This window comes from Mercenaria mercenaria, unplaced genomic scaffold (assembly GCF_021730395.1).
Source record: "Mercenaria mercenaria strain notata unplaced genomic scaffold, MADL_Memer_1 contig_3618, whole genome shotgun sequence".
In the NCBI taxonomy this organism is placed as follows: domain Eukaryota; kingdom Metazoa; phylum Mollusca; class Bivalvia; order Venerida; family Veneridae; genus Mercenaria; species Mercenaria mercenaria.
In genome coordinates, this window is record NW_026461774.1 from 24,846 (window position 1) to 52,461 (window position 27,616).

Consider the following 27,616-nt stretch of genomic DNA (forward strand, 5'->3'; position numbering starts at 1 on the left):
GGAGGGTTACTCAAAAAGTATTGAAGATATCAAGTTGTAATTTTATAAAATGATAGAGCTTATTGAAAGGAAGTGCAGTGACAAGGAATCATAACACTGGATGGTTCCATGTTTAGCTCACCTGAGCACAAAATGCTCAAAGGTGAGCTTTTGTGATCGCCCTGTGTGTGTCGTCCATCGTCGTCCGTCCGTCGTCAGTCATCTGTCGTCAACAGTTTGACTGTTAACACTCTAAAGGTCACAATTTTGGCCCAGTCTAAAAGAAACTTGGTCAGAATGTTACTCTTAATAAAATCTTGGATGAGTTCGACATTGGGTCATCTGGGGTCAAAAACTGGTCACCAGGTCAAATCAAAGGAAAAGCTTGTTAACACTCTAGAGGTCACGATTTTGGCCCAATTTTAATGAAACTTTGTCAGAATGTTACCCTCAATATAATCTTGGATGTGTTCGATATTGGGTCATCTGGGGTCAAAAACCAGGTCACCAAGTCAAATCAAAGGAAAAGTTTATTAACACTATAGAGGTCACAATTTGGGCCCAATCTTAATGAAACTTGGTCAGAATGTTACCCTCAATAAAGTCTTGGATGAGATTGATTTTGGTTCATCCGGGATCAAAAACTAGGTCACCAGGTCAAATCAAAGAAAAAGCTTGTTAACACTGTAGAGGCCAGACTTATGACTGTATCTTCATGAAACTTTGTCAGAATGTTAATCTTGATGATCTCAAGGTCCAGTTTGAATCTGGGTCATGTAGGATCAAAAACTAGGTCACCAGGTCAAATCAAAGGAAAAGCTAGTTTACACTGTAGAGGCCACATTTATGACCGTATCTTAATGAAATTTGGTCGGAAGGTTAATCTTGATGATCTGTAGGTCAGGTTCAAATCTGGGTCAGATGGGGTCAAAAACTAGGTCACCAGGTCAAATCAAAGGAAAAGCTTGTTATCACTCTGAGACCACATTTATGTCTGTCTCTTCATAAAACTTAGTCGGAATGTTAATCTTGGTGATCTTTAGGTCAAGTTTGAATCTGGGTCATGTGGGGTCAAAAACAAGGTCAACGGGTCAAATCAAAGGAAAAGCTATTTAACACTCTAGAGGCCACATTTATTACCATATCTTAATGAAACTTGGTCAGAATGTTAATATTGATGATCTTTAGGTCAAAAGGTCAGGTGAGTGATACAGGGCCTTCATGGCCCTCTTGTTTGAATTATTTCTCTTTTTCGAAAAGCTTGTCTGGGCCATAATTCGAATACTATGTAAGATATTGACTTGATATTTTACAAACTGATAGAGGTCAGTGAGAGTGAGTGCAGTGACATGGAACCATAACTCTAGGTTATTTTTGGATTACCATTCTTTTTTTGAAAACCTTGTCCATGCATTTCTTGAATATTGTGCTAGGTGTTGACTTGATTTCCTAAAATTATTATCAAAAAATAAACTATGAAGAACAAAGCCAGTTGCCTTAAAACTTGCAAAATAATGAAAATTACATACCAACCATATGTGTTTTTAAGACAGCTCCTGTTCACTTTTCACCACTAATGTTTGTGAAGTGAAAACATTATCAACAGTTTATCATCATACTTTTAGGCCATTGCAAAGGGATATACAGTTGACTATGGCCAGTTCTTGCCATATCAAAATAAACGCTTTGGAAGTCTGCTGTCTGAGTTATTTATATCTGAATGGAAAAAAAATGTGAAGACTGGAAAGGATGAAGATATTACCATGTTGAGACATGTCCTTAGATGGCCACCATTTTCACAATACCTGAAAATTTATTGTAAGTATGAGTGAATAGGATTGTTTGATCTTTTATTATAAAGAATATATTGGGTGTTTTCACTACCTGGTAGATGCCAGAGGGATGTTTTAAAGCATTCAATGTCACTGTGCCTGTAAATACTTCTTGGTATATACATGTACATGTATACACTACTTGGGGTATAGAATTCTTTATCTGAGAAAGCTATTCAGCTGCCTGGTTCTATATTGATGCCCACACATGCCTGAAAAAATACCTTATGGGGCATTTATTTGACGTTTTCAAAAGCTAGAAAAGTTTAACACAGTATTAACCCCCTCCTCCCCATCCCCACCCCACTAGCCCCAAAAGATGTTTTGTCATTGCCTATATTCTTATCAGTGGAATTGGTGTCAGTAATGTTGTGTAACCATTGAAAATGAGGTTCAAACTACATGTATCACATTAAGGAATTCAAGATAAACTTGTAGAAACACCAATGCTTCAGAAAAGATATTAGTTAAGGTATAAGGCAACAAAATCATGACTGGTTTCTATTTTTTTTTTTTTGGTTTTAAAATAAGATTAACAATAATAAAAATAAGCTGCACCATGAGAAAACCAACATAGTGGGTTTGTGACCAGCATGGATTCAGACCAGCTTGCGCATCCATGCAGTCCAGTCAGGATCCATGCTGTTCACGTTCAAAGAGTTAGAGAAACTGTTAGCAACCAGCATGGATCCTGACCAGACTGTGCTGATGCACAGGCTGGTCTGGATCCAAGCTGGTCCCAAAGCCACTATGTTGGTTTTCTCATGGTACGGCTCAAATGCTTTCAGACAGAAACATTCATCTTGATTTATTCAATTCTCATAACAGGTATTTTGTAATCATGCATGAGTAAGCAATAGGCGGAGAGTGTTCAATTAAAAAAGAAACTACTTTAAGATTTTAAAGCATAACATGCAAAATACTGGCAAAACTAATTACAAGAAACAGATTTATTTGCTTTTACTAACATTTTCTGTCAGTTTGTTTGATTTTGCATTTTTGCCTGCATTTTGAATGTGATATACTTTTCTATTTTCGTCATTTCCTGTATTACAGATAAGGACCAGAAAAAGATGGAAATGCTCACAGAGGAATGTTTACAGCACCTTATTCAAGCTGTATCTGTTATTGACAGCAGAACTACAGCTTTATTGACTGGTTCTATGACTATTGGAGACTTCAACCAGATAACTGAAAAAGATGGAAAATTTCCAGAACTTGCTGAACTTCTACAGATCAAGAAAGAACATACTGCAGCATTCATTACAAAAGCCATCGGAATCAGACAAAAGGAACTTGGAACTTTCCAGGTGCAGGCCAAAGAAATGGCAACACTTGCATCTGTCTGTACACAGTTAGCTAATGGTGAGTACAGTCAAACCTGTCTATAAAAAACCACCCTTGGGAGAGCCAAAATGTGGTCTTTATTTGGAGGTGGTCTTTATTCATAGGTTAAAATACACTGTTATTGTTAAAATGGAAAACAAAACATGGGGTCTTCAGAGCCAGGTGGTCCCTGTTCAGAGGTTGTCTGTAACACAGGTTTGACTTTTATACTTAAAGTGGACTTGTTGACAAGTTTTGTTAAAAACTACCAGTGATCAGAGGTCGTCTTGGTCTATAGACATTTAGTAAAACACAGCTTGCATAGTTATATTAAAATTGACTTGATGAAATCTATGTCAGAAGCTAGGCCAATTCAACTGTTGGACACATGAGAGTGGAATTGAGGTCAGTGGTCTAAGGCCACATTTACTGTCTTGTTATCGCCTCCCTTTTTTACCTAAAGTTTTGAATTAAGCTGAAATAGCAATAGAAAGTACCAGTAAAACCAAAATATTGCATTAGCTCTTTCAAAATTAGCTATAACAGAAAATTGCTGAATGCGAAAGAAATTAATATTCCCATTAAAGGGAGGTAATAAAATTTGATGAAAGCCAATAACAAATATAGTTCTTGTTGGACTTTGACAGATTTGTAACAGCCCATACACACTCAGTGGGTTGGCATTTTTTAGAAATTTCTTTTCATTCTTTTTTCATCCTTGGAAATAGTTGACAGAAAGTGCATTGATGACACACTAAAGAAACAGGAACATATAGAAAAACACCAGATAAAAGAATTCTGTGAGCCTGCTGATGTAACTAAAGTAGACATTATTGAAACATACAAGCCCAGGCTGTGCGCATTTAGAGTTTCCCCAACAGTAATGAGTATTGTACCACATCTACATGCCTGCTGTGAAAGCAGTACATTCATGATGTCCTGGAATGCTCAATGTCAAGAAGTATATAACCAGTGTGCTACACTAGACGATGTAGTGCAGAAAGTTTGGAGTGTTGTAAAAAACAGGTAATTCTGATTTAACTTTGATGCCCTTTTTATTGGTGAATAGTGACGTAGATGTAAGAATTATTGTGTTTAATTATTATATACCATTTTAGACATGATGCTGAAATTTTTATTAAATTATCTGAATTTTAGAACTGAAGGTTCACTATGTATTACCATTTTACTAAATTTGTTATTAGCTCACCTGTCACAAAGTGACAAGGTGAGCTTTTGTGATCGTGCAGCGTCTGTCGTCCGTCGTCCGTGCATGCTTGCGTCTGTAAACATTTGCTTGTGACCACTCTAGAGGTCACATTTTTCATGGGATCTTTATGAAAGTTGGTCAGAATGAATGTTCATCTTGATGATATCTAGGTCAAGTTCGAAACTGGGTCATGTGCGGTCCAAAACTAGGTCAGTAGGTCTAAAAATAGAAAAATTTTGTGACCTCTCTAGAGGCCATATTTTTCAATGGATCTTCATGAAAATTGGTCAGAATGTTCACCTTGATGATATCTAGGTCAAGTTCGAAACTGGGTCACGTGCAGTCATAAACTAGGTCAGTAGGTCTAAAAATAGAGAATCCTTGTGACCTCTCTAGAGGCCAAACTTCTCAATGGATCTTCATGAAAAATGGTCAGAATGTTTACCTTGATGATATCTAGTTCAGGTTCAAAACTGGATCATGTGCCATCAAAAACTAGGTCAGTAGGTCAAATAATAGAAAAACCTTGTGACCTCTCTAGAGGCGATATTTATGATGGGATCTGTATGAAAGTTGGTCTGAGTATTCATCTTGATGATATCTAGGTCAAGTTCGAAACTGGGTGAACTGAGGTCAAACACTAGGTCAGTAGGTCTAAAAATAGAAAAACCATGTGACCTCCCTAGAGGCCATATTTTTCAATGGATCTTCATGAAAATTGGTCAGAATGTTCATCTTGATGATATCTAGGTCAAGTTTGAAACTGGGTCAACTGCAGTCAAAAACTAAGTCAGTAGGTCTAAAAACAGAAAAACCTTGTAACCTCCCTAGAGGCCATATTTGTCAATGGATCTTCATGAAAATTAGTCAGAATGTTCACCTTGATGATATCTAGGTCAAATTTGAAACTGGGTCATGTGCGATAAAAAACTAGGTCAGTAGGTCTAAAAATAGAAAAACCTTGTGACCTCTCTAGAGTCCATACTTTTTAATGGATCTTCGTGGATCTTCATGAAAGTTAGTCAGATTGTTCACTTTGATGATGTCTAGTTCAAGTTCGAAACTCGGTCACGTGCCATCAAAAACTAGGTCAGTTGATCAAATAATAGAAAAACCTTGTGACCTCTCTAGAGGCGATATTTTTCAATGGATCTTCATGAAAATTGGTCAGAATGTTCACCTTGATGATATCTAGGTCAAATTTGAAACTGGGTCAACTGCATTCAAAAACTAAGTCAGTAGGTCTAAAAATAGAAAAACCTTGTGACCTCCCTAGAGGCCATATTTTTCAATGGTTCTTCATGAAAATTGGTCAGAATATTCACCTTAATGATATCTAGGACAAGTTTGAAACTGGGTCAACTGCAGTCAAAAACTAAGTCTGTAGGTCTAAAAATAGAAAAACCTTGTGACCTCCCTAGAGGCCATATTTTTCAATGGATCTTCATGAAAATTAGTCAGAATATTCATCTTGATGCTATCTAGGTCAAGTTTGAAACTGGGTCAACTGCGGTCAAAAACTAGGTCAGTAGGTCTACGTCAATCGTGTGTCCGTGCATAAACTTTTACTTGTGACCTCTCTAGTTTAACAAATTTGGATGACATGTACAGTTTTACACACTTATCTTTAAACTGTCTTTCAGTGACCATAAATGTGACATACTGATCTACTTTCTAGTATTTTAGCATCAGTTTGCCATTTGAAACATGTGGTTCAATATATTCAGGTGAGCGATTCAGGGTCTTCATGACCCTCTTGTTTTTCATACATATTTTGATAAATCCGTATTTAAACAATGTCACTCTGCTAACGGAGTCAATACTAAAAGTAGGTATGGTAATGGTCCAGTGATACTTGACTTTGCTGGCTAAAGAGTTTCATTGAAATCTGCCATAAATTGTGTCATGTCCTAGATTTACATATAACCTGTGTTAAACATTAAAACATTTTGATAAATTGAAGATGGGACACTATAAAAAACAGAATACAGAGTGGTGATATAAAATTCAAAGACTTTGAGAAAGTTGTTGGCCAGAGGTACAGGGATGGATATGACCAGATGAAAGTAGAGTTAAGGATGATGAATATTCCTGAGAGATGCATCAGGGAACGAATAGATCAGCTGATGAAATACAGACAGTTGGAAGCTTGTGTAAAAGGAGCAAAGACAATACTAAAGTTTGCTCAGGAGTACAAACTGAAGGGAGATTTTACTCAAATAAGAGTAATTGCAACAGTAAGATGATATTTACAGAAATTCTTTTATTTTTAGTTTTTTATTTGTAGTTTTTTTTTTTCACTGATATAAGTGCCATTAACCAGAAAGTAGGAGTATGCACTTATATGCTTAGTATTTGTTTGCCTTTTAAAATAAATGGTTAATGTTTTTGTTCTTACAAGTCTGGCATTGACCTCTCATAAATTTGTTAAGATAGTTCTGCTTTGCCTCTACAGATAAAAATCAAAAAAATCTTTTGATAACTTCTTCACATGAACTACTTGAGAGGTCATTATCAAATTCTGTCTGAAACATCTTTGCATTTACTTCCTTCAGGTATGTTCACATGGTTTTGCTTAATTCTTTAGAGGGGCATCAGAGGCAAAGCTAGAAAGAAAAACGCTAAAAAAACTTCCTCCTGAATAGCTGGATGGATCTTCACCAAACTTGGTCTGTAGGATCCATATAGATAGACGCTGCTCAGTTTGCTTACACAGTTAGGCTTGACTGCACTTAGGGGTCTTTAAAGCTTCCAAAATAAATGTTTGAACACTATCATGAACAGTTTGATTGATGTTTGGTCAAAAGCATCCTCTCAGATTTGTGCAAATTTTTCCCCTTGACATGCTCTATCTCACCAAGGTTATCATATTTCTGAATGAATGTTTTTTCACTCAAAATTGTTGCAGTTAATGATACAGACTAATATTTTAGAGGACTTCTTAGTAATTATGTCTCCTATATGTTACAGGTTTAGTGCTTTCCATCTGTCTGTCTGTCTGTCAGTTTGTTTGTCTGTCTGTCTATCCATCTGTCTGTCATAAAGTTTACCCATGTAACTCCTTCAACACCATTAGGCTGATTTACACTCAGCTTCACAGGAATGATCATTGTTCATTCAGTAAGAAGATTTTCAGTGGAGTTATAGCTCTTGATTCATCAAAGTTTATGATGTTTTGCCCACTTCTCTTATCTTATAAGATGTATTTCCATTAAACGTCACAGGAGTGATCAGTGCCAAACCTCATTATATTTATTGTCAGCATTTTCTGGTTAAATGATTTTCAGCTGAGTTCTGGCCCTTGATTCATCAAATTTTATGATGTTTTATCCACTTCATTTTTATTATCCAGCTGAATTCCACCAAACCTTACCTCATTACATAAATTATATTCTCAGCATTTTATGGCCATTGATTGGTTATATTTTACCTTGTACAGGCAACTGCTCAGATACAAACAGGAAGAATTACACCTAACTTCACAAAAGTGATCATTGCCAAGCCTCGGTGCACATATCTTTGGCATGTTTCAGTTCATTGTTTTCTGACAGAGTTATGACTCTTGATTTGTCAAATTTATGATACTTTAGCCAGAGTTATGACCCTTGATTTGTCAAATTTATGATACTTTAGCCACTTTAGCCACTTACATAGTGGTTTCCACCAAACCTTACAGGAGTGATCAGTACCAAGTGTTAAAAGTATTATCGACATGTTCTGCTTCAGTGATTTTCAATGAAGTTATGGCCCTTGATGTGTTATATTTTATAATACTTGCTGTATACAACTAGGTTAAATTACACCAGACCTCACACATGATCAGTTTGAAGTAGAGTTGTGTATAATATCATCATGTTCTTATTAAATGGTTTTCAGTGGAGTCATTTCCCTTGATATGTCAGATTCTTTGATCTGTGCTACTTCTCCTATTCCACTGGTTGGAATTCCACCATACTTTACACGAGTACCTCTACCATTGGAATATGATGGTTTGAATTGTTTTACAGTTAGTGGTGGGAAACATACAATTTTGTGAAAAAGCAGCCTCTTCTTACTATATCAAAGATTTTCAACCTGACATAGTTCAGTTTTTTTATCTTGAAAGCCAGTGATAGCCTGAGAAATGTCAGATGTATATTTCATACACTGCGAAAAAAGAGTTAATATACGGGAGTGTACGGGATCCCGTATATTACCCGTATACGGGAAGAAATACGGGAAAACTAAAATACGGGCGTGTACGGGGCTTGTATATTTTAAAGTCCGTATACTAATAAAATACGGGTTTCCGTATACTATGAAATACGGAATTCTTAGTATACGATACTCCGTATATTATTGAAATACGGGAAATTCTAAAAAGGGTTATTCTGATCGTATACAACACCGTATATTCCCGTATATGTCTGGTGTACGGGAATACATAAATCCGTATATTACGAAAATACGGGACGCATATTTCCCGTATATGTTTCACATACAACCCCATATATTTCCCGTATATTCTGGATATACGGGATATATTCTGGAAATACGGGATATGTATAGTTTGTATATTTCGAAAATACAGGGATTTAATTTCCCGTATATTCTTTGTATACAACTCCGTATATTTCCCGTATATGCCGGAAATACGGGATTTAAATAATTATAGCCAGGTGAAAATGTTGATATCAGAATTCTTCTCACCAAATATAAACAAGAATTTCAAAGAAGTCCACAGCTCTTATTTTGTGCTTTCTGAGAGTTTTAGTGTGTCTTAAGCTTATAAAATACTATTTCCAGCATGGAGAAAATGATCAAGACATGAAAGCGTTTGATAACAGCGTAATGAAAGCCTGTGAATTTCTGAAAGACCTAACACCAGACAAGGAAAAGTGCTTGAAAATGTTTGTTCACTGTGAACCACTTGTCCATTGGCTGAAAGAGTCAATGAAAAAATGTATGTCAAATATTGTCTTTATTTCAATCTACTTAGACTTACCTGTTGCTAGAATATTGTCAAAATCTATAGATTTTAATCCTTTTTGCAGAAACTAACTGCCTATGCTTTGTTATCCCTCGCCGATGAAATCCGTCCGCAGCCATTTCTCAGTAACTACTTGGTAGAATTTCATGAAACTTGAAATAAACATGAACCAACATACTGCGATGATGCCCGTCAAGTTTTTTTTTTGATTGGTCAATTTCCCTCAGAGTTATTGCCCTTGATTTAATAAAAAATGTCCGTCTGCAGCCATTGCTCAGTAACTAACAGGTAGAATTTCATCAGATTTGAAATAGACATGAACCAAGATACTGCGCTGATGCCCGTCAAGTTTTTTTTTTTTTTGATAGGTCAATTTCCCTCAGAGTTATTGCCCTTGATTTAATGAAAAATGTCCGTCTGCAGCCATTTCTCAGTAACTAGCAGGTAGAATTTCATCAAACTTGAAGTAGACATGAACCAAGATACTGCGACGATGCCCTTCAAGTTTTTTTTCGATTGGTCAATTTTCCATATAGTTATTGCCCTTTAATTATTTAAAAATCCACAGATCTGTACATAACAAACCAACCAATTGGAAGAATTTCATTAAACTTCTTCCATTCTTTTCCATGAACATTTATTATAAACATGTGATGTTGTGGGTCACCCCCCTCCCCCTCCCCCCCCCCCCTCCCACCCAATTTTTAGCCCACCATCATCAGATGGTGGGCTATTCAAATCACTCTGCGTCCGTGGTCCGTCGTCCTTCCGTCCGTCCGTCCGTCCGTCATTCCTTCCGTCCTTCCGTTAACAAATTCTTGTTATCACATCTCCTCAGAAACTACCAGGGGGATTTTGACCAAACTTTGTCAGAATGATATATTGATACCCTAGTTGTGTCCCCCTGAAAATCAGACAGGTTCAACAATTTTTTAGTAAGTTATGGCCCTTTGTTTATTTCTATAATTTACATAGATTTATATAGGGAAAAACTTTGAAAATCTTCTTGTCCAAAACCACAGAGCCTAGGGCTTTGATATTTGGTATGAGGCATCATCTAGTGGTCCTCTACCAAGATGATTCAAATTATTTCCCTTGGGTCTAATATGGCCCCGCCCCGGGGGACACATGGTTTATATAGACTTATATAGGGAAAAACTTTGAAAAACCTCTTGTCCAAAACCACAGGGCCTAGTGCTTTGATATTTTGTATGTGACATCATCTAGTGGTCTTCTACTAAGATTGTTCAAATTATCCCCCTAGGGTCAAATATTGCCCCGCCCTGGGGGTCACATGGTTTACATAGACTTATATAGGGAAAAACTTTGAAAATCTTCTTGTCCAAACCACAAAGCCTATGGCTTTGATATTTGTAATGTAGCATCATCTAGTGGTTCTCTACCAAGTTTGTTAAAATTATCCCCCTAAGGTCAAATATGGCCCCGCCCTGGGGGTCACATGGTTCATATAGACTTATATAGGGAAAAGCTTTTAAAAACTTCTTGTCAATAACCTACAACATTCAAATTTGGACCACATGTATGGTTTTGAGTGGCGAGATGAACCTTGACATGAGTTGACCTTGATTTTGACCTAGTGACCTACTTTCACATTTCTGTTGCTACAACCTTCAAATTTGGACCACATGCATAGTTTTGTGCACTGAAAAAAACTTTGACCTTGATATTGACCTAGTGACCTACTTTCACATTTTTTAAGGTACAGGCTTCAAATTTGGACCACATGCATTGTTTCATGTTCCGAAATGAAAATTGACCTTGATTTTGACCCAGTGACCTACTTTCACATTTCTCAAGCTACAGCCTTCAAATTTGGACCACATGCATGGTTTTATGTACCGAAACAAACTTTGACCTTTACATTGGCCTAGTGACCTACTTTCACATTTTTGAAGGTACAGGCTTCAAATTTGGACCACATGCATAGTTCTGTATTCCGAAATAAAATTTGACCTTGATTTTGACCTAGTGACCTACTTTCGCATTTCTCAAGCTACAGCCTTCAGAATGGACCACATGCATGGTTTTGTGTACCGAAACAAAGTTTGACCTTTACATTGACCTAGTGACCTACTTTCACATTTTTGAAGGTACAGGCTTCAAATTTGGACCACATGCATAGTTTTGTATTCCGAAATAAAATTTGACCTTGATTTTGACCTAGTGACCTACTTTCACATTTCTCAAGCTACAGCCTTGAAATTTGGACCACTTGCATAGTTTTGTATACCGAAATGAACTTTGACCTTAAGATTGACCTAGTGACCTACTTTCACATTTCTGTAGCTACAGGCTTCAAATTTGGACCACATGCACAGTTTTGTGTACGGAAATGAAATTTGACCTTGAGCTAGTCAATAAGTCTTGAAATTTGGAACACTTAAAAATGGCACATTGGTGGGCGCCAAGATCACTCTGTGATCTCTTGTTTTTTTTTTTTTTTTTTTTTTTCATTTTTCGTTTTCTATCAATATTTATAATCAACATGTAAACTGTTGTATCCTCACCCCACCCCCACCCAAACAAACCATTCATTTTCTTTTAATTTGATTTTGACTAATGAAATTATTTGCTTCTTGGTAACATTCTTAACTTTTTGCTGGATATATTTTTTTGCCGTTCCTCAACTCTGACCCTTTCGGCGGGGGATTCCAATTCATCGAATTTGCTTGTTAGATCTGCAAATAATTTGTAATGAGTCCTTATTTTTCATGATGCCCAAAAGCATAATTCCAAAGAAAATAAAGATCAGTTTAAAGATAAGCATGTAGTGGAAATCCTGATCTTATGAAAGTGTAATGTATATGAAATTGATGATGTAAATATTATTACAGCTGGATTGAAAGAACTGAAAGTGTTTGTGGACTTGGCCTTTATGTCAGCTGGTGATGAGCCAATCAACATTGCCCGTGTTCAGTGTCTACACTCGGCTGTAACAGGATATGCACCTCTCATATTTGATCTTGATGAGAGCTGCGGTTACAAGCAGTTATTGAACCTGTGTGCTGTTGTATGGAAAGAACTTGAAGCAAACCCTAAACTGCCAGAAAAATTGGTAAAATATATTTATTGTATACAGTAAATTTATATGCTAATATGGGCACGAAATAGAGTAAATGCGTTATATTGTTTTAGTATGTACAGTCAAACTGCCTTAGGTAGCAAGCCAAGGGAGTAACATTGTGGCTGCTTTAGACAGGTGGCTGCTTATGTGTTGTTAAAATTAGGACAAAAAGAAGATATTAAAATAACATATTTGCTGACTGGCTGTGTAAGGCAAATGGCAGGTCAATTCAGGTGACCACATAGGCAGGTTTAACTGTACATGGTAATTCTTGTATTTATATGTGAAACCGAAGAAATCAAATATCTCTGTGAATGTTCCATCAAGACTGAATTCATAGGATAGTTTATAAAAAGAGCATTTGTTTAAAAAGGGATCATGATCATTTATGTTTGTTCTTCTTTTATCTTTTTAAACTTATATTGCCTTTAATTTATTTTCATTGGTCCAAATCTTCATTTAACAGGATTGTGCTAAAATGTACTAGTTCAGTATTTTTTCTTGACTATCATTTCTAGAGAGACACAACCCGCCAACTACAGTGGCTCAAAGAGATCAAGAAAGCCCATGGTTCAGTAGAGGTTACCTCCCTTATGCAAGCAGAAGCCATCAATGCCAATGGAATATTTACAGTTGGTAAAAATGCATGGAAGAAGGATGCACAGACTCAGAGTATAGATGGAACATTGATGGTTAGCTTTTGTTTATTTATTAAATTCCTAGATACAGATGACATGTAGAGCACCCAACCCAGATCACTTGGTCCTTGGTCAGGGTTACACTCGGAGGTTGAAAGTCAGATGGCTTAACTTACCGTCCATTCTGTATTGTTTAAAACACTTTTAAGATTTTCATAAAACTAGCATCAATTGTTTACCATGTCAAGACAACATGCAGGGCCCAGACCATGGAAAAACTGTTTTCAATCAATAACTTAAGAATCATTTGACCCAGAAATTTTAAACTTCATAGGGTAATAAGATTTACACAGTAGTTGACCCCATTTGTTTTTGAGGTTACTCTATCAAAGATCTGGGTCACAGTGGCCAGATCATGGAAAAACGTTTCAGAGGGGACAGAACATGGAAAACTGTTTCCAGTCCGTAACTTGAGAACCACTTTACCCAGCATGTTGAAACTTCATGGGATAATTGGAAATGTCGAGTAGGTGATCCCTATTGCATTTGTCACTAAGCCAACCATTATTGTCTCTTTACTTTCCCTCATGTACTTTATTGACTTTTTGCCTATAAATACTTACACTTTGGGGGAGACATGATTGTGCTTTCCTACAAAAGGGTCTTCTAGTTTGAAGTATTAGCTGCTTTTTTTTTGTACCGGGTACATCATTTTGGGATATAGACTTATGATAACTGCTAACTTCTGTTCTGCTGTTTGTTGGAAATAAAAGTGGCAGACTTTAAATGTAATTCTTCTGTAATATTAAATCCTTAAGTATCCTGTTATAGGGAAATAACTGAAAGAGTTTTAACTTGCATTAAGAATGACAATTACATTTGAATTAAAGGAACTAAAGGACACCTTGAAGCTGACCGTACCAGAGCAAGAGGGTAAAAGAGAGTTGAGGAACTACACATTCTCTCAGTGCCAGGACCTGCAGAGTAGACTCATGTTGGTGGCAGGGAAGGCAGAGAAAGGGACTGACAGTGTGGACAGATTTACTATGGTAAGGGCAATATATTTCTTTTTTATTTTCTTTACAGGTTTGTGCCTAGCTGTGGCTAGCTGGTTATAGTCACTGATTTTGAATCTCTTGACATTGATCATGGTGTGTTCAAAACCTCATATTATTTATTACTGTTTGATGTGAGGAGGCTATGCAGTCAGCTTGCATTTTACCTTTTAACGATCCCCTGCCAAAAGTAAAGGGATATAGATTTAGCATTGTCTCAGCCGGCTGTTCGTCCAAGCTTGCGTGCGTCATTGCAATCATTTGTCCGAAATTGAAAATGCATATATTCAAAAAGTATTTTAGGTAGGATCACCAAACCACATATAGTAATTCATAATAATTAATTACAACCCATTCGTTGGGAGATATAAATTCACCAAATTTACTTTTTAACATCCTGTCTCTGAAAGAGCATTATATCTGGTCAAAGTACGATAACCAGCAAAATTGCCTCAGGCACTTTTGGATAATTGCCCTTGAATAACTTGAAAAACTGCTAATTTAGCCTTGTCTGCTCTCTAAGTCAAACAGTTTTCATCAGAACTTCACCAAACTTGCTGTTAACGTTTGTGGGCATAATATCTTGGCCAAGTTCGATAATCAGCCAGATTGCCCCAGGCACTCTTGGGTTATGGCTCTTGAATTACTTGAAAAACTGCTAATTTAGCCTTATCCGCACTCAAACAGTTTTCATCCAATCTTCACCAAACTTGTTGACAATGTTTGTGGGCATAATATCTCGGCCAAATATGATAACCACCAAAATCCCCTCAGGCACTCTTTGATTATGCCCCTTGAGATAGGCAAAGTTCGATGAAGGGTATATTTTGTTACAGTCTAGCCTTGTTGTTGCTTAGAGTTAAATGCCAACAGGAACAGAAACAAGATGGTGTTCATGTTGATGTTGCTCAGTTTCTTGAATACTGGGTACAATGCTAGAATTGTCAAGTTTTGCTTTTCATGAAATATAGTGAAATGAATTATAATGTTGCAGTCTTGTTTTGGAAGTAGGAATTTATACTTGTTATGAGAATGCAGGATAATTGGTTGTAAAAGCTCATTAAGAGCTTATGTTTATAAGTTGTTGTCTTGCCGACTAAAAATAAATCTTATCTTATCTTATCTTGCTACAAATGTATTGTCATCTTGCAGATATTTGACAGTATAACTAGGCTAAGCAGTGTTTATATGAAGCTGTGTTCATCTGGCTGTGTCCTCTTCAAAGACTGGACTGCAAGATTTTTGTGTGACCCTAAACCAAATCGGCCGGTTTGTGCTGTTTTAGAATTTGGGCAAGGTGATGGAGCTCCTCAGCTGAAGGTTAGTTTTTATGCCCCCGAAGGGAGGCATATAGTTTTTGAACCGTCTGTCAGTCTGTCCGCAATTTTCGTGTCCGGTCCATATCTTTGTCATCGATGGATGGATTTTCAAATAACTTTGCATGAATGTGTACCACAGTAAGACGACGTGTCGCGCGCAAGACCCAGGTCCGTAGCTCAAAGGTCAAGGTCACACTTAGACGTTAAAGGTCATTTTTCATGACAGTGCATTCGTGTCCGGTCCATATCTTTGTCATCCATGGATGGATTTTCAAATAACTTGGCATGAATGTGTACCACAGTAAGACGACGTGTCGCGCGCAAGACCCAGGTCCGTAGCTCAAAGGTCAAGGTCACACTTAGACGTTAAAGGTCATTTTTCATGATAGTGCATTCGTGTCCGGTCCATATCTTTGTCATCCATGGATGGATTTTCAAATAACTTGGCATGAATGTGTACCACAGTAAGACAACATGTCGCGCGCAAGACCCAGGTCCGTAGCTCAAAGGTCAAGGTCACACTTAGACGTTAAAGGTCATATTTCATGATAGTGCATTGATGGGCGTGTCTGGTCCATATCTTTGTCATTCATGCATGGATTTTAAAATTATTGGGCATGAATGTGTACCACAGTAAGACGACATGTTGGGCGCAAGACCCAGGTCCGTAGGTCAAAGGTCCTAAACTCTAACATCGGCCATAACTATTCATTCAAAGTGCCATCGGGGGCATGTGTCATCCTATGGAGACAGCTCTTGTTTAATTACATAATCATATATTATATTCTACACTTTGACAACTAAAGGTATATTTATCATGGCACTTATAAGGTTTTAGAAAGTTAAAATTAAGAAAATAAAAAGATGTAACAGCAGTTTAATTCAAAGTGCTCCTATATGATTACAGACATTTTTAAGAACTTTCATAGAAAGTTCTTTGTTGTGATAATACTAATTTATGGAAAGAATTTTGTTGTTAAACTGCTTGAGTGTGGTGATTTTCTTCCTGGCATTTTTTCACTATTGTATGAACATTCATGTTTCCTAATCAGGGAAGAAGGTCAGAGAAAGAAGATCTACAAGACATAATTCCTGAACTTGCAAACTTCATGGAGACCTGTTTGGAGGAGTGGTTGAAGTACATAAAAGAGAAACGCAAGAGATATCTTCACCTGAACTATTTCACTGTAGACCAGTTAGTCATTCTTCAGAGAGAGCTGGTGAAAATGGGTCTTGACTCAGAACCTTCCCATCTTGTCTACCCATTACTTTCTGCTGTAAAAGACAGATGTACTCCAGGTTATTTCATTACAACTCTTTTAAGTTTAGCTGAATTGAATTTTCTGAAGATATATAAAATAATCACTGGGGGATTTAAAGCTGTACTGGTTGGCGATACAGATTCGGACAATTTTACAACCTTTTCAGCTGTCATATTTTTAGTTTTCGTCCATGAAATGTTACCTAAATCAAGTTCAGTTCTTCGGTGTCGTAAAACGTGAATTTGTTTCTATCTAAAAATAAACTGAACACATCACTGAGGCCTGAAAGAGGGTTTGTAAATTTAATGTTTTCAGTGTGTTGCAGGACCCAGAAACCGGACAGTAGGAAAACGCTAATTATCGTCATTTTTATCTTGCAAAATCACTTTTAGGTCAGTTTTAATGATAAAAAAGTTTAAAATTGTACAAGTTTTCTCCATTTGATTGATTTTTTATGTGACCCTGCTTATTAAATTAATCGTTTCCATTTTTTTTTTAATAACTTAAGTGATAAATAATGGCCATTATCTTCTGGAAAATTTTATTTAAGCCTGGCACTTTCTACCCATTTGATTATTTTAAAACACGCAATTTTCCCGTCTGCATTTAGCAGATTGTAGAGGAGTACCCCTTGAATGTTGGGGCCTCAAAACAAGTATGCGCATGCGCACTGAAAGCACATGCAACTTCCCTCAGCGAGAGCTGTCACAACATTTTGTGAACAAATGTAAATATTTCAGTTTTGTAACTTTTACTTACCAATTTGCAAATGTTTCAGTGGATGTTGCACATAAAGCATGTGTGTACTTGCCAACAAATGATCAAAAACGCGGAAATGAGCGTTTACGCAACTGTCCGGGTTTTAGGGTTGTCTGAAATTCTGGGTCGCCAAACAGACTAGTGGCTAAGAAATAATGGCAAAAACAACAGTGTTTTATGCTCAGTTGTAATTCAACTTTCTGTATTATTTCGAACAGTTCTGTCAGAACATATTTAAGAAAATGGTGCTGAAGCACAATTTAAACTATCTCACTTTCCTTTGGTAGGATGTTTTGTTTTTGTACAGAAGTGTCACTAGTTTTTAGGAAGAATAAACCTAAAAGCATCTGATTTGAATTTCTCTAAGTATACTCTCTACATTCATTTATAGACACCTCTTCAATTTGTTTAGCATTTAAGTTACAAACATTTTGATATATTTTAAAATTTCTTGATGAATTATCAGATGACCTACTAGAAGCTATGGCTGCTGCTAAAGAGGAGATAGAAGGAGATGCAGATATGGAGGCTGAAGAAGATGTTGACAGTAACAATGAAGAAGCTGAAACAGTTGAAGATTCAACTGAAGATGAGAAAAAACAGAGCTTTGTACATGAGTTGGTCCAGGCTGGCTATGAAGAAGCCCTAGCTGTCAGAGCATTGGAATTTGTGGACCCAGAGGATGTGACTGCTGGTTAGAAAATCTTTTTACTATGTTTGCAAAAAAAAAAAAAAAGAAAAAAATAACTAAAAGCATTTATACAAAGAAATTTATAAACTAAAGAAACTACATGACATACAATTATATCCTGATTAAACAAAGGAAGTTGCAAATGAATTTTTACCTTCTAGTAAGTCAAAAGATATTGTTATTAGCAACTGTTACAGGTATATTTCTCAAATGTTTTTACAATGATTTGCCTTAACACTTGTTGTCTGAGGTATTTTGTTGTAATTCTATAATGTAAAACAGATGATATCATTAAACTACAGGTATAGTCTGGTGCATGGATCATGAAAACATTGAAATGTCTGATGACCATGACCAACCATTGCCAGAAACATTTGAGCCAATGAGAGAGCAGCTTACACAGCGTCCTACCTTCAGTGGCTGGAGCCAATCACAGACTGACATACAAACCATGATCACAGCTAACATAACTGGATTAGGAAAACGAAAGTATATACAGTATAACATAGATTTCAGCATTGAAGACTTTCAGTATCTTTGAAAATGTTTAATATTTATTCAGTTTATTAATATATATGAAATCTTTACAGATTTCAAAACTATACTAATGTATTTGATATAAATGGAGGACAAACTTATTTTTAAAACCTGTTCAAGTATGCAGACCTGAGCACTCCCCAGGAAATGTCCAGTATAAGCTCATTATTGGCCAAGTAAGATGCAGGAAGTCATTAATGGATTTTGTATAACTAATTTATATACGCTGCTGAAACACTTTGATCTGATTGTTGGAGAGTAATACATGCGAAAACAGATAGCACCACGGATGTTTGTTAGCATTGGGGGCAGTATGTAGTTTTATCTACTTGTGTGAAAGTTATGTTGAGTGGCCAATATTAATTGTCTATAATTACATTTTTTGACTTAACATACTTACAATTTTAGCACTGTTGGATCAGACCCTTTGATCAGTGATCTCAAAGCATTATGGAACAAGTTTTTAGAGTCAATATCCTCCAACATACGAGACTATCTTAGTCTAGAACATCTTGGTCTCATCTTGAAATATCTCGCCATAAAAGGTAAGGTCTTTTGCATTTCATCATTTATATAAAATTTAAGACTTTGTATAGCTTTTAGGTACTTTATATGTGTTTTGTTAAAAGAAATATCTTTGAGAAAAATGTTCTTGAACAAAAAGAGCATGTTCTGGGCATATCTTAGATTTTTATGTCTTCCTCCAATAAATGGAAATAATATTTTATTCTTTGATCAAAATTTAGAAAACTGCTTTAAATATTTATTGGCTATTTGAATATTATTGGCCATGTTCAAATAGTCAGCTCATACCAGCTTTTAAAAAAACCTTTTTCAGAATTCATGCAGATATTATCTAAAAATAATGAACAGCAAGAACTATATCAGTTTCAGTTTATTCAGCTTGTGTAGTTTTCTTTATTCGGGAAAAGTATGCTTATTGAAAGTATGTAAGTTTTAAAATATAAAGTATGAAATATCTGTTAAATAGTATCACATAGTCATATGCTCACATTTTCTTGCCTTCTTTTCAATGACATATCTTTGTCATGACTTTATTACTGAGGCTGAGTTGGGTTTGAATTAAAACTTCCAAACTTAAGCTTGTAGAGTTTAGTTTACTCGCTATATACTTATTCTTGATACATTTTCTGTTTGTATAGATACTAGTGAGATGTCCAGATCATTACCACCTGGGTTTAAGGAAGGACAGCCAAACCTGATAATTTGTCCTTCAGGTAGTTTTTCTTTGCTTTGTTATTGTAATTTACTACAACTCAAGTCATGTTGGTTTTGGCATGAAAAGAAGTTTACTAAAAGTTTTTCTCAAAATTGCATTTTGTTAACATGTTTTTGTGATATAAACTAATTTCCACACAAGTTTTTGCATCAGAATCATCACTCCTCTTAGGGTTTTGAAAATATTTTTATGCCCCAACAAAACGAAGTTTGGGGGGGTATATAGGAGTGAGCTTGTCGGTCGGTCAGTCGGTCGGTCCGTTGGTTTTGCATGGTTTCCGGATGATCTCAAGAAAGGATTGACCAATTGAAATAATTTTTGGTACACAGGTGTAACATCAGAAAATACAGGGCAAGTTCGAATTTGGGGTCAGTAGGTCAAAGGTCAAGGTCACAGTGACCCTGAACAGTTAAATGGTTTCCGGATGATAACTTGAGAATGCTTGGGTCTAGGATCATAAATTTTGGTACACAGGTGTAACATCATGAAATGCAGGTCAAGTTCAACTTTGAGGTCTGTAGGTCAAAGGTCAAGGTCACAGAGACTCAGAACAGTTAAATGGTTTCCGGATGATAACTTGAGAACGCTTGGGCCTAGGATCATAAATTTTGGTACACAGTTGTAACATCATGAAATGCAGGTCAGGTTCGACTTTGAGGCCTGTAGGTCAAAGGTCAAGGTCACAGGGACTCGGAACAGTTAAATGGTTTCCGGATGATAACTTGAGAACGCTTGGGCCTAGGATCATAAAATTTGGTACACAGGTGTAACATCATGAAATGCAGGTCAAGTTCGACTTTGAGGTCTGTAGGTCAAAGGTCAAGGTCACAGTGACTCAGAACAGTTAAATGGTTTCCGGATGATAACTTGAGAACACTTGGGCCAAGGATCATAAATTTTAGTACACAGGTGTAACATCATGAAATACAGGTCAAGTTCTACTTTGAGGTCAGTAGGTCAAAGGTCAAGGTCACAGTGACTTTGAACAGTTAAACGGTTTCCGGATGATAACTTGAGAATGCTTGGGCCTAGGATCATGAAAATTGATAGGGAGGTTGGTTATGACTAGCAGATGACCCCTAATGATTTTGAGGTCAGTAGGTCACAGGTCAAGGTGACAGTGATCCGGAACATTTAAACAGTTTTCGGACAATAACTTGAGAATGCTTGGGACTAGGATCAGGAAACTTAATCTGGAGGTTGGTCATGTCAAGCAGATGACCCATATTGATTTTGAGTTCCAAAGGTCAAAGGTCATTTAAACCTTTCACGGACAATAACTTGAGAACGCTTGGGCGGAGGATCATGAAACTTCATAGGGAGGTTGATCATGACTAGCAGATGACCTCTGTTGATTTTGTGGTCAGTAAGTCAAAGGTCAAGCAATTTTGGCTTTGACATTGGCTTAGTTCTGTGACAAGGCCATATTGTGGGGGTATAATTCGTCACTCTTGTGACAACTCTAGTTGTGTTAATTCTGATGTCAGGTATGCATTCTGATTTATGTTATGTGTTTGTATTTTCCTAGCAGTTGAAAATAAAACAAATTTACAATTGTCATTTGTTTTTCAAGTGATTCTTTTGATTTGACTTTTCTAGGAGATGTTTTATTGACCACACTGTCTGTATATATGATGGACAAAGACCAGCCATTGCCACAGTCAGATGAAATACTGATGTGCACAAGCCAAACTACAAAAGATGAAGTAAGCTTTGTTTCAAAGTATTACTGATTGTAGGTATAAAGTTGATGGGCCAGTTCCAAAAATATTTGATATATCTCTTTGACATCCAGATCTCTTACTTTAGAGGAAAAAATTGCCATTTACATCTGGAAGACACATTTAAGATAAGGTAGCTATGAAATATGTGAGATTAATTAATTTTCCCTACCCAAGGAACAGTGTGGAATGAGAAACCAAACACTAGTGAAGTTTATTAGTCCCCTACTGGTGGAACACTGGAGGGGACTGTAGGAATGCCCTCTGTCCGTCCGTCCACAAATCTGGATCCTGCAATTACTCTAAAAGTATTCATGCTAGGTTCATAAAACTGTGAATAGAGGGCATTATGTAGATTATGCAAGTACATGACTTATGTTTGTAGATCAAAAGTCAGTATTGAAGGTCAAGTGAAATTTATTTCTGCTCCATAACTTTTATATGCATTGATGGATTGGTGCTACACACAAATGTTCCCCATGATGAGACTTTATGTCAACACATGATCTATGCTTGTCGGTTAAAGGTCAAGTTCACTGTTTAAGTTCAAGTAAAAATTTGTTTCTGCTCTATAACTTTTAATTGTTAGAAAATCAGCAGTATATATATTATGTGTGTGTGTAAAGTTTTTGAATAAATGGGCTATATTCTTTGTAGCTCAGAAAAAAAGAAAGAAAATCAGCAGTCATTTGCTGACATGTAAGAGCCCTTTTCTGGCCTATCTTATTAAAATAGATTGTGGTGACAAATGAATTTTTGTATTCCTGGCATGTATATAGTGTATGACGTTATAATATTGCAAGTACTATAATTAGGTCACTTAAGTACATGCTATTTTAGACATGGTATTCCTTAGGGAAACACTGGAATATCTATTCCTAGCAGGTAATAAGACAATTCAGTACTGTTTGCACAATGCAAAGGCAAAAAGGAACTGATACAACCATCCCACTGACTTCAAAGCAGTGCTGTTTTGCATTTTAGGTGGATATATTCTGGAGGAGAGCAATATTTGATGGAGCAAGAAAGATTCACTGTCTGGTGAATGCCGACATGTTGGACTACGATGTTAGTGAAGCGGTGGAGAGATGCCTGGAAGAATATCTACTTGAGGTGTATCATGATAAAGGTGGGTTGAAATTTAATTATGAAGTGATTGTAGATATACCTTTAACCAGGGAGATGCCTTTTTTTTTCGTTTGCTTAAGTTTAGACTGTTGATGTTAATTAAATCTTTGACAAATTTAGACTGCAACAGTTACTATACTATATTTTCTGAAGCAACAGAATTGTGATTTTTAATTGTTCTACCAATCAGTTAAGTGTTCACTTACATTGATGCTTAGGATTAAGGTGGGGGCCTCTGTGGCCGAGTGGTCAAGGTCGCTGACTTCAAATCACTTGCCCCTCACTGATGTGGGTTCGAGCCTCACTCGGGGCATTGATTTCTTCATGTGAGGAAGCCATCCAGCTGGCTTACGGAAGGTCGGTGGTTCTACCCAGGTGCCCGCTCATGATGAAATAATGCACGGAGGGGCACCAGGGGTCTTCATCCACCATCAAAGCTGGAAAGTCGCTATATGACCTATATTTGTATCGGTGCGACGTTAAACCTTACAAAAAAAAATTAGGATTAAGGTAAGACTTTGTATACAATGATATGATGATTGCAATATTATATTTTGCCATTATTTCAATATAATAGTGATTAAACTAATTGCAGTTACCCTGACTGCTGCTTTTAACATCCGGTTATGTATGTATTCTAAGGGGATATGCATTTATTTCCTAAATGTCATATGGGCTTTAAAATGCAAATAGCAATAACCTTAAGTACATAAATTTAACAGACCTGAAGTACCGTCTTCTTGTTATCTGTGGTTCTGACAATGAGTACAAATCTACAATTGCATCTGCACTTGACAAGTACAAGAGGCAGCCACTGCCAACAAATGTATCACACCTGCGGGAATACCTTTCCACCAAACTGACTCTTCAACAGCAGCCAGTAACGGGAGTGAGACCGGCTGCTTATGTTGACCATCAAAGGTAGGCAAAGACGGAGTATATGTAGCCTCTATTAGCTCAGCTATTTAAATTTTTCAAGTTTTACAGCTTTTGTTCTTATCCATTTGTTTGCGTCAGCATCCACATCACAGAAGGTTTGCATGTAAGCAGGTTTCTCATAACTTCTGGGTCTAATGGTTTCAACCTACATGTACGAGTTAAGCTTCATAAGATGTCTTCTAAATACAAGTTACCTAACTCAAGTCTTTATTTTGTCAAAAATATGCATCTTTTGACTTAGAATTTCAGGTAAAGTTTTTGCATGTAAGCAGGTTTCTCAAAATGTACTGGGCCAGATACTTTCAAACTTCAAATGTCTTCAGCATCATGAGATGATCTAATGGGTCAAGTTTATAACTCTAGCAATATTTTCCCAAAATTATGCTCATTTTTAACAAAGAAGTTTCGTGAAAGTTTTTCATTTAAGCATATTTTTCATGAATTACTTGACAAAATGTTTCCGATTCTCTATACTTCTTTGGCTTCATGAGATGAAATCATTTGCCAAGTTTTATATCTCTGGCTTACATTTAGACAATGTTATGCCTCTTTTTTTAACCTAGAACATTTTTCTAAAACTTTCATATGTATAAAGCTAATATGTAAGCTGGTATTAAGTGGTAGGGCTCCAAAAAGTCAAGCATATTGTCATTTAATAGCTATTGTTTAAGATATCTGGTTTTTTAGGTACAAACATCATGCTGACATATTCTTATACTGGGCTTAGTCACATTTCAATTTACCAACTACAAAGGGTTGCATGTAAATATACATATCTAGAATTACAAGTAATAGCTATAAGACGACCCTTTGAAAACACAGAACACAGCCAAGCAAAACAAGACATTTAGTATATCGTTCTTATTGTTACTACAGGAGCCATAATAAAAGTGACTGAAGAAATGAAAACTTATGACTTGCCATCATCTCTAAATATTTTTGTTGTTTTTAGCTCACCTGTCACAAAGTGACAAGGTGAGCTTTTGTGATCGCGCGGTGTCCGTCGTCCGTCCGTCTGTCCGTCAGTCCGTGCGTCCGTGCGTCCGTAAACTTTTGCTTGTGACCACTCTAGAGGTCACATTTTTCATGGGATCTTTATGAAAATTGGTCAGAATGTTCATCTTGATGATATCTAGGTCAAGTTCGAAACTGGGTCACGTGCGGTCAAAAACTAGGTCAGTAGGTCTAAAAATAGAAAAACCTTGTGACCACTCTAGAGGTCACATTTTTCATGGGATCTTCATGAAAGTTAATCGGAATGTTCATCTTGATGATATCTAGGTCAAGTACGAAACTGGGTCACGTGCGGTCAAAAACTAGGTCAGTAGGTCTAAAAATAGAAAAACCTTGTGACCACTCTAGAGGTCACATTTTTCATGGGATCTTTATGAAAGTTGGTCAGAATGTTCATCTTGATGATATCTAGGTCAAGTTCGAAACTGGGTCACGTGCCGTCAAAAACTAGGTCAGTAGGTCTAAAAATAGAAAAACATTGTGACCTCTCTAGAGGCCATATATTTCAAAGATCTTCATGAAAATTGGTCAGAACGTTCACCTTGATGATATCTAGGTCAAGTTTGAAACTCGGTCACGTGCCATCAAAAACTAGGTCAGTAGGTCAAATATTAGAAAAACCTTGTGACCTCTCTAAAGGCCATATTTTTCATTGGATCTGTATGAAAATTGGTCTGAATGTTCATCTTGATGATATCTAGGTCAAGATCGAAACTGGGTCACGTGCTATCAAAAACTAGGTCAGTAGGTCTAAAAATAGAAAAACCTTGTGACCTCTCTAGAGGCCATATATTTCATGACATCTTCATGAAAATTGGTCAGAACGTTCACCTTGATGATATCTAGGTCAAGTTCGAAAGTGGGTCACGTGCCATGAAATACTAGGTTAGTAGGTCAAATAATAGAAAAACCTTGTGACCTCTCTAAAGGCCATATTTTTCATTGGATCTGTATGAAAATTGGTCTGAATGTTCATCTTGATGATATCTAGGTCAAGTTCGAAACAGGGTCATGTGCGGTCAAAAACTAGGTCAGTAGGTCTAAAAATAGGAAAACCTTGTGACCTCTCTAGAGGCCATACTTGTGAATGGATCTCCATAAAAATTGGTCAGAATGTTCACCTTGATGATATCTAGGTCAAGTTTGAAACTGGGTCACGTGCCATAAAAAACTAGATCAGTAGGTCAAATAATAAAAAACCTTGTGACCTCTCTAGAGGCCATACTTTTCATGGGATCTGTATGAAAGTTGGTCTGAATGTTCATCTTGATGATATCTAGGTCAAGTTTGAAACTGAGTCAACTGTGGTCAAAAACTAGGTCAGTAGGTCTAAAATTATTAAAATCTTTTGACCTCTCTAGAGGCCATATTTTTCAATGGATCTTCATGAAAATTGATCTGAATGTTCACCTTGATGATATCTAGGTCAGTTTCGAAACTGGGTCATGTGCGGTCAAAAACTAGGCCAGTAGGTATAAAAATAGAAAAACCTTGTGACCTCTCTAGAGGCCATATTTTTCATGAGATCTTCATGAAAATTAGTGAGAATGTTCAAAACGGGGTCACGTACCTTCGAAAACTAGGTCAATAGGTCAAATAATAGAAAAACCTAGAGACCATATTTTTCAATGGATCTTCATGAAAATTGGTCAGAATTTTTATCTTGATAATATCTAGGTCAAGTTCAAAACTGGGTCACATGAGCTCAAAAACTAGGTCACTATATCAAATAATAGAAAAAACGACGTCATACTCAAAACTGGGTCATGTGGGAAGAGGTGAGCGATTCAGGACCATCATGGTCCTCTTGTTTTTTGTGCCATAAAATGTGAAGTTCTATGTGTCATGCACTAAATGGCTTTATTATTGTCCGAGTTCTTATTTTATTACTTTAAACCATTTAAAAGTTCCTGAACAACTTTTGTGTGTTCTCATATTTAAAGTCGTTACCAACTTCAATGTGATTTTATCATTTCATTTCAGATCTTCTGTACGTGTTGTCAAATCTTGGAGAGCAGGAGTAGGGAAAACTTTGTATAAACAGAGAAGAGAGGATAGAGTATCAGGTCTGAATAGGGGAAATGTTAAATCAGAGACTGTGTCAATCCCTCTGCAGGAGAAAACAATAGATCTGCATTATGTTATAAAGAGACTGTTAGAACATACAACACATCCAGGGGAAGATGCAGCCAGATTGTTCCATATAGACGTGTCCCATGAGGTAACTATAGAACAATTTGACTTACGGCTCTGACACTATTAAAGTAGCTTGAAATGCATATCAGCAGGGGTTTGAATGTTTTGCAAATATCCCTGGTTTGCTTGAAAAAGATATTAAAATAGAAGTTGATTTTCAATGGGTGCAAAATATGTGAACTCTGAAAAAAGACTAATATTTCTATGTTTTTAGAGTGTAAGAAATGTTTCAGGTGGAAAATGGAGTGGACTACCTACTGTTTAACCTTTTAACTCTTGGATGTTTGATGGACAAAACAGGATTTGTATGGAGAAAGTCGCCAACTGACATTTATCTGATAGAAACCATGCCTTTGATGATGCAAACGACAAATAGACGGGTAAGATGTTATTTATATATATTGAAATCAGAAGATAGTATACCCAGAATCACAATATTAGAAGCAGACAGTTAATTTCAGCTACTTCCCTGCCACTTTGCTTCAGATTTTTACACCGTGACTAACACGGTAGAAAGCTTCTTATGTTTAGTAGTGTAATAGTTTGAATTATTGCCTAGTGTTTGATTCACCTTTTTTGTAACAAGGTTTTTCTCAGAATTGTGTTTATATATAAAGTAATACCATTTATATTACGTAATTCTAAAGAACTCCTAAGATGGTAATAAGAATTTTGGAATATCTGGATTAGTTTTGAATTTATTATCAAAAAACAAT

The 27,616-nt window shown here is 36.4% G+C and overlaps 1 protein-coding gene across 1 annotated transcript in view; it reads left to right on the forward strand.

The window, feature by feature from the left end:
* Positions 1-27,280, forward strand: part of LOC128553237 (E3 ubiquitin-protein ligase rnf213-alpha-like) — a gene marked incomplete at its 3' end in the record, with an annotated part of 48,888 nt that extends 21,608 nt beyond the window's left edge. The window contains 19 exon segments of the mRNA XM_053534363.1: positions 1,605-1,797; positions 2,868-3,176; positions 3,866-4,163; positions 6,311-6,584; positions 9,133-9,289; positions 12,172-12,392; positions 12,920-13,093; positions 13,930-14,088; positions 15,247-15,414; positions 16,466-16,712; positions 17,901-18,128; positions 18,428-18,614; positions 19,071-19,207; positions 19,826-19,900; positions 21,502-21,608; positions 22,608-22,752; positions 23,474-23,672; positions 26,688-26,925; positions 27,134-27,280. Of these exon segments, the coding sequence (XP_053390338.1) occupies positions 1,605-1,797; positions 2,868-3,176; positions 3,866-4,163; positions 6,311-6,584; positions 9,133-9,289; positions 12,172-12,392; positions 12,920-13,093; positions 13,930-14,088; positions 15,247-15,414; positions 16,466-16,712; positions 17,901-18,128; positions 18,428-18,614; positions 19,071-19,207; positions 19,826-19,900; positions 21,502-21,608; positions 22,608-22,752; positions 23,474-23,672; positions 26,688-26,925; positions 27,134-27,280 (3,663 nt within the window).
* Between the last annotated feature and the right edge of the window lie 336 nt (positions 27,281-27,616).